The sequence below is a fragment of the Cariama cristata genome, unplaced genomic scaffold (assembly GCF_000690535.1).
Source record: "Cariama cristata isolate BGI_N322 unplaced genomic scaffold, ASM69053v1 scaffold6565, whole genome shotgun sequence".
Taxonomy (NCBI): Eukaryota; Metazoa; Chordata; class Aves; order Cariamiformes; family Cariamidae; genus Cariama; species Cariama cristata.
In genome coordinates this window covers 112,365-120,780 of record NW_009615723.1, presented here as the reverse complement: position 1 = coordinate 120,780, position 8,416 = coordinate 112,365, and the positions used below count along the sequence as shown (strand labels likewise).

General features: G+C 36.0%; 1 protein-coding gene across 1 annotated transcript in view; it reads left to right on the top strand.

Annotated features, from left to right (window-relative positions):
* Positions 1-6,264: 6,264 nt before the first annotated feature.
* Positions 6,265-8,416, top strand: part of STAG2 (stromal antigen 2) — a 43,198-nt gene continuing 41,046 nt past the window's right edge. Inside the window, 2 exon segments of the mRNA XM_009699918.1 lie at positions 6,265-6,308; positions 8,397-8,416. The exon segment at positions 8,397-8,416 is cut by the window's right edge and continues 20 nt beyond it. Coding sequence (XP_009698220.1) covers positions 6,265-6,308; positions 8,397-8,416 — 64 coding nt within the window.

The following is an 8,416-nucleotide window of genomic DNA, read 5'->3' as shown; positions in this document are numbered from 1 at the left end:
TGGTGGGGGGGGGGAAGGAAATGGTTTTATTTTCATAATTTGCTTGCTGCTGGTTCATTTGAGTGCTAGAAGGGAGCAGAAACTTTCCTGTGTGTTTGGGGAGTGGGAACGAAGACTACTGCTTTCAGTGGCAGCCTGCAGTGTCAAAAAAGCATGTTCTGAGATGGCTCGTTCCCACTTAATCAGAAGGCTTGTTGCGTGCACTAAAGAGCAAATATTATAAAATTGAATAAAGAGCAGGCCAGGGAATAAAAATGATAGTGTGATGGCATGTCAACAGTCACCGTAACATTGCTTTTTCATTTTTTGAAAGATGAAGAGAAGGAGAGATGGTGGACAGAAGTGGTGTGAAGGGGGTGTGAGAACTGGAAGTTTAGAAAAAATAAATTGTGAAGAAAGATGCTGAAAAGATAAGGCTTATATAAATTAGGTCATTTAGGTTCTTTGTTGGAGTGTTAACTGTTCAGTGACTTTGGCACCATGGACTGTTATTGTGTAAACAGACCATGCCTCTGTTGACAAGCATGGAAGAGTATAGATTGATGATGGCTAGTTCAGGCTTTCTTGTAAGGGAATTATAAGACTCATTTATTAAGCAAACAGCACAAAAATAACCACACATCTAAAGGTATTAATTGCATTATTGTTCAGTTTAGTCTTGATTATGCTATCATAATATGATCAAAACTGCTGATACAGTTATAACTAAATCATGTTAAAGTACAGTTGTTACAATACAGAATGCCACTTGAAGTATGTTTTCTATATTTTACTCAAATTACAGAATTGCTTTAAAGCTTGTTGACAGCTGAAATATTAGGTTGCATAATATTAGTAGAAATAACACAGTCTTTCAGGGCTGTAGGGAATGTCATGCAGTTGCTCAAAATGTCGCTTAAAAATCCATTTACAAAGATGAATGCAAAAGTAATATTAGGAAGCATACTTACTTGGGAGAAAACCTCCTAAACAACCTAACCTTACTTTTATAAAACAAAAGTTTAGACATATTCTGGTTTCTCAGAAAAGAAGTGAGGGGCATAATGTAATTGATAGCAGCTTTCTCTTCTAAAATAGTTGGGGGAGAATATTGGATCTACTTCTGATCCTTTATTTAAATTTTATCTGACTAGCATTTTAACTGTTGCTGCTGCATAATTGGTTCTGAAGCATCAGCATCTCTCATTCATGGATAGATAAATAATTCAGGGATGAACTTTAGCCACACACTCCAGCATGACAATTTTAGAAGTTCTCATTTTCTGAACTGAGAAACTGAGGTCCTTGATTTTACAGATGATTATCTGAATTACAGGGAAAAATCAATACATCTCTGAACAGCCACCCCACACTTCCAAGATCTTTGTCCTGACCACATAACCATTTTTTAAACTTTTCATCCCTACCTTCCCCCAAAAAATGATAACCACTCTACTGATTTGCCTTATAAAACTTACACATAATAGACAACAAGCAAAAAAACCCAACCTGTGCATGTGTAGGGTACCCACCCCAAACCGACAGCCACCTACCTGCCTGAAATGCCTTGCTGCAAGCTTCTTAATAGTCTAGTTGCTGCATTTACACAAGTGTATGAACACAAGCTTCTGGGACAGATCTTGTGATTCTTTACATTTTGTGTGTGTATATATATGTGTGTGTATTCTTTTAACAAAGGCTGCTTGCTGAATTATATTAATGTTTGTTTAGCCTATTTGTGCATGCAATAGAAATTGTGAGAGGACAGGTAGCACTGAGCAGCTGCTGATCACTTCTGTGTTATTGTGTGAATTGTGCTCGTGAATTATGTCAACTTTTGCCAGATCTCAACATTTGGCCATGTATATTTGAGTTAATCACAACCATACTTTAATTATTCATGTGTTAGGGAAAAATAACCTTTGAAAACTTAGATTTGTTTTTCAGTGAAGACGTATTTGAGTTCTTTATAGTGTTTCATGCTTAGCTCTTGCTTTTATCAGTCAAATTACTTTAAATAGAAACTCCTCTTACATTTAGAGTTGGCAACATTATGTATTATTAGTGTTCCTGGGCTACTGCTGTTGTTCCAGTGGTTTTTTTAGTTCATTAACATTTTGTTAGCAAAATTTTAAATTGCAAGGTACAATAAAGGGATATGTTATTTCTGCTATTAAAATGTATTTTGAAATTCTTCCACCTGCTTTTGAAAACTAAATACTGAGACTAGTCATACTACAGCAGCTGTATGCATTTCTATCTTTGGAATAGTCATTGAATCAAACATATATATGCATTTATTTCAGAAAAGACGCAGAAAGCTTCTGGTGTCTTCATTTAATCTAAATATAAATCTAAAAGAAATGTGCTACAACATTACTGCAGTTTTAGCAATCTATTATAAAGTTTATTGCACAGAAGTAACTAGGTCAACCTCTGGATGACCTGTCTTTTGAGTTTCTTCAGTTAGCTTTAGGCTAGAGCTCCACCTTGTAGCAGGATACATTTTCCTTTTTATAGTTAATAATTTAATTATGATTTCACAAAGTTGAGTGACTTCAGAAAGTTTTCACAGACTTGAGATTTCAGTGTCTGCTTGGGAAAATTAAAGTTGAATTTCTGTGAACATGCAAAAACAGAAACTGAAGGAGAGCTGCTTTTTATGATGCACTTCAGTTTAGATTTAACTTACTAAATAATTTGCTTATTAGAGCACTTTTAATAGATAACAGATTTTCACTGTTTGGAACGGTGTCTGCAAGAATTTCACTTTCCTCTTTTCAGACTGCACTGTGATGGGCTTGGTATATTTTAAAAGTTCTGATAGGATGCTTATATGGACCATTTTCCTTTCTCATTGACTTCCCAAACCGGGTGTTTTGAATGAGTCATCAAGTATGTGCATGAAGGAGACATAGCTGGCAGTAGTCTTGGATTTCCAGAAGGCATTTACTGAGATCAGGGATAATGGGAGAGTGACCAAGCGAACATCAAATAGAATTGGAAAGTGATAAATTCAAAGCAAAGAACATGCCTCTTGGTAGTATGGAGTTTGGCTGTGGGAGTTCTTCTGTGGAATACCATCGCTGCTGAATATTGAGTTCAAAAAGTAATTGCAAGTATTAATGGAAAAAATATTGAGAAGGGGTTATAAAATATAGGGACAGCCTCTCTGGCTGAAAAAAATCCCTCAGTTATTTCTGGATGCTGGGAAGGTATTCAGGGAAAACATCTCTGATAAGAGCAAAGCAAATAAGTTTTACCTTGGGCAGCTTCTGTCGGGTTGACTCTGCTGGTTGAGAATCAAAAGTCCGTGTCATATTCTGGATGTATGTAAATCTTTTAAAATTATGCTTTACTGGGATAAATACAAGGGGCTTTTTGGTCGTTGCTGGAGTTTGAGCTTGATGCTGGAGATCACTTACAGTCTTACCTCATCTGTTCTTGCAAGGCATTCATCTGTAGCTACTGTTTTCCGTGATACCAGTATATAGTTGCACTCATGAGGGCCAAGTTTATTCTTCCTTCAAGAAAAGCCTTGAAATGTAAATCTTGGTAGCCTAATGCTTCAGCATCTAGCAAGAACTTGGTATTTCTTTCCCGTTTTATGAGGTGATTCTGACCAAACAATGCGATGTTTTCTTTCATGTTTTGTTGTTTGTACTAAGATGAACGGTTGTTACAATAAGTTCAAGTTGGTATAAATTGCAGCCAGCTAGTTTTGTCAAGTGATTTATTTGGTTTGTTTGATGTAGAGAATGTATGCTCTATTCATTTACACATCCCCTTTCATAGTTTTGTTACTAAATTTTTTTCTTTAAAATATATCTGTGATTGTATGAAATTTTATTGAGAATTTCTGCAAAATTTGATAGGACAATAGATTTGCTTTTCATAAAGGGAGCTAAAAATGTGTTAATTCTGTGAATAAGTGGTTAACTTGCTTTGTTTCCCAGTACTTTCAAATTTTATGAAGTGATTTTAGTATTGTAAATAGGTAGTATTAATGAGCCGTAATACAAAATTTGCATGTAAGCATCCTGATTGTCACTTCTCAACATTGAAAAATGTAAACTAGAAAAAGTCAAATAACAACATGTTGAGAGGCAGGTTGAACTTGAAACTGAGCAGTATGGTTTTTGAAGTTTACATCTTTGCTTTGCACTCGGACTGAATCACAAGCATGCCCCAAAAAGGATTTGTGTGGCTGGATCTCTTTATTATTTTTTTCTGTTTCCTTTTTTCTTTCCTGCCCCCCCTTAGGAGGGACACACCTCCAAGCAAGTGCTAGCCTGATGACCAAGGCATTGAAGTGTGCAGTGGTATTTTTCCAAAGTTCAAGGTGCTGACCAGAATCAGGGCAAATCTTTAAAAGAAAATACATAATATAATTTTTGATACGTCAGCAGCTGAGTGTATAGTTTTACAGACAGCCTGGATGGTGTAATAGCTCCTTGCCACCAAAGACAGGAGTTTTACTCTTCCCTCTGCTGCTCATGGCCCCACAGTCTTGTGTTTCCCATGCATTGGCTCCGGATACCTGTCGTTGAACCAGTTTAACTTGATAACCCAGGGAAAAAAATTCTTGAGATGTATTTTGGCCATTTTATTGGGAAATTGAATCAGGTGATACTGAATGGCAGAGCTGACAAAGATAAATGGCTGGGGAGAGCATGTTACCCTGCCTGTGAATGATTGTTTGCTAAAGAGTGTATAAATGGAGCAGGAGAGGATGAAATGCGCTGGTCATGTGCCCGTGTGGTTTTAGAGAAGGGAGGAATGGAGTGACAAAGGTTGCTGCCATTCTGCAGCAATGATGTTTTTGAAGCTTTTTATCTTCTACTGTGTTCTGGATGGAGCATGCTTTAGTAGTCGCAGACTATCTCGAGATTCACCAGCCTATCTGGAACCTCCTCTCTTTTTGCCACTATTTCTTTCCACTCTGGTTCTCTGCTTTTATGTAATTGTGTGAAATGTGCAGAAAGAGAACATAGTAAGTTCAGGATTTATGGTTTCCCTCAGCTCTTTAAATTCTGGAAGCTACAGTGGCCCCTAGCATTCAGAATAAGCACTTGCAGGAAAAAAAAAAAGTACGACCTCTGTCTACATGCTCGATGGAAATGCAGTTTCTGAAGCATAGCTACCAGACATTAAGCAACATGTGCTTAGCATGCCAAAATTAAATCTTTCCCTCAAATACCTAATCACTCCAGCAAGCTGTAGAGTCAGCAGACCTTGAAGGTTTTTCTGCTTGCTATTTTATCTTTACAATATCTGAACATCATGCTTTCTTAATTTAACTCTATAAAAGTTAGCCTGAGACAGACGGTTGACATAGGAAACTTTAGCCTGCATGGTTAAATCTCACATTTGAAGTACCCATTGAGGTTTTTTTCCCCCTTAATCACAAGACAATTAGATAGATAACAAAACTTATGAATGTGTGGCAATATTATAATTGGGTTGAAAAGCAAGCATTTCACAGTCATCTTATGTTCTCTTGGTAAAACGCTATGCTGTTTCTGATATTTTTCTTTATAACATGTGGACAGTATTATCTTCCTTGATATTCTTGGAGTCTTGTCAAATACTCTAAATGTTCAAACTGCTGTAAGCCTGGTTTATCAACTCTGGAAGACAGGGAGTTGTGAAACAGCTGGTTATTAGAACTTGTAATAAGAACTTATCCCTGCAGAAAATGTCATGGAAGTTTACAAATCGGAGATACAAAGTTGGTATAGAGCACATACTGTGCTATATATATAGCACATACTGTGCTTTAAATTTAACATCAAATGTGGTTTTGGTTTGGTTAACCAGAAATATCCTAGTGTTGTTAAGTCTGGGCTCTACAGTGTGTGGTGTTACAGTTCCAACTTAAATGTAGTGTAGGTTTAGAAATAAAAGCTATTGCTTGCAAGGTGTTAATGAAAAGCTTTCCCAGTTTGCTAACCCTATTCAGATCCCATCACACCCCCCCCCGTTTCTATATTTTATATTAACATTTGTGGAGGTACTTTGTAGTAAGATCATGAGAGGAGTCAAAAATATAAAGTGTTTAAACAGGAAAAAGCTTGGTTGGAAACAAGAGGGTGGTGTGATCTAAATTTTCTGTGTTTCCAACTTTTTTACCCCTTCATACGTGGAAGAATTTTCACTTTTTTTTTTTTCAATTTTATTATAGGAGTTGTCCACTACAAAGGAAGAAAGAAAAGTAAGGTTGTACTTCAGACGGATTTTTGAATATCTTTCTAATACAGTGGTGTTCCAGAAGATGATAAAGAAATGATAGCAGCTCCAGAAATACCAACTGATTTTACTCTCCTTCAGTAAGTGCTTTAAGAGTTTGTAGTTTCATTTTTAAATGTACTGACTCCTTTTAGTGTTACTACATATGGTTCGTTTGCTCTTGGAAACAAGGAAACAAAACAAGGGAATAGGGTTCTAGATTTTTTTTTTTTTTGAGATGTTGATAAAGCATTGTTTGAATTCTTTCTTGAGTATTCAGCAGTAATTAAAATAAATATTTTAGAAGTACTTAATTATTTTAAAGTTTTTAAACTTTGCTAGTAGGAAGCCATTGTGACACTTTTCTGTTTGTGATGTGTGTCTGAGGATTTTGTCTTTCAAAATGAAATGTTTGAGTAAGAAACTCTTTGATTAGGAATATCAAAAAAGGGTTCCTTCATTAAAGCCTCTTTTGTAAAGAGAGAGGAAGTAGTTGAGGTATTTGCCCTTAATAACTGGGGCAGGTTGCCTAATATTTAAAATACCTAATGCCAAATGCTTTAATTAAAGCCGAAGTCTTCGCTTCCCTCAGGCATCAGTTCCTTGGTGTTTTTGACATTGTTAGCTCTCTAGTCTTCCTACAATTTTTAAGAAACAGACATTTGAGTTTCCAGGATTTAAAATCAGGTGTAGATCATGTTTTGGACAGAGAAGTAAAGTAATTATTTTAAGCAGACCAAAAGAATACAGTTCCTCACCTTTTAATTGTCAGGAAATTGGCATGAATCCATTTCAACAGACTGTTGAAATGGATTAAATTGGTAGAAAATCTAAAAAGATACAAAGATGTGCGTTTGTATCATGAGATTGTTTGTGTGAGGTGGGTTTTTTTTTTCTTTTAATGAGAAATAAAGGTAAACTGGAAGATGGTGTAATACGAAATACTGTTTTTACAGCTGTTTGTAATTTTTTTTTTTTTACTCTGTTGGTACAGTTCATTGCCAAGTGAAATGTTTGGAATTTGTGTTATATTCTCTTCTATGAAAGTGAGAACACCTAGGAAGTTTTGAAGAACTCTCACCTTTTTCTTTCTTTCTTCCTGCCGTGTCTGGCCCACACGCTGTGTGCCCCTCCCCAAGGTTGGAGACTTTACCTGTCCATATCAGAGTACATAGTCAACAAAACCAGAAATAGCAAAATAGATGTTAAGAGGCAGAAAACTCCTTTCAGACACACGTAATAATGAGAGACCTTAAGTTTCTGGATTGTTTTAGAATGTTATAAATAAATACATAGAATGGTTCTCCTGTGCCCCAGGTCATCTTTATGATTGCATTGTTAATTGAATCATGAAGTGTATATCAGAAATTTGTGATAGCAGCTGGAATTCATCGTACTGCATGTATGTGTTGAAACAAGACCTAGTATCATCATTTAAATTGTATTCTGCAAGAAATGTAGAAATATAGAATATATAAGAAGCTAGGCATTCTTTATTAATAATTCAGGTGATTTCACACACCATCTCCCCTCTCCATCAGTGTTGGCAATAAAGGATTCATATATTGATGCAGCATATTTTAACGATGTAGGAAATTAAGCAAATGAGAAAGTTTGTATATTGTTTAACATCTCTTTACCGTTTAAACATAAACAGAACTACAGGTTATCTTTTTGATGGAGGAACCTCAACTAAACTTTTTTTGTGTGCTTTTCAGTATAAGTGCATACCTCTTAACTTGTTTTCTAATAGCATGAAGAGATCTACTGAGATGCTTTGGTTGTGAGGGAAGGTAGTGGGTTTTTTGCTGCTGGGTTTTCCCTCCTCTCTTTTGTTTTGTTTAAGTATTTGTGGCCGATATTTATAGTGCTCTTTGCTTTTTGAGATGATGTAATGTTTGTCATGTGCCAAAAGCAAGATTCCCAACCGGTTGCTATTGTATAACCACCTTCACATCTTTTCATGTTACTGTATGGCTTTCTTCACAGGTAAATTGTTTGGAGGAGGCAGGGTAGGGTGTTCGTGTGAGGATGCCCTGATGTGTTCCTTGACGATAGACTTAAACAGAAGAAAAAAGCAGTTTCACTGTTAGAGTTGACTTACTGGACTGAGAGCATAATGTGACTTTACTATTTTTAAGAATGTTTCTGATGAAATGTGTAAATGGTTTGTCTTTTTATCCTTGCAGGGAGTCTGAAACACACTTCT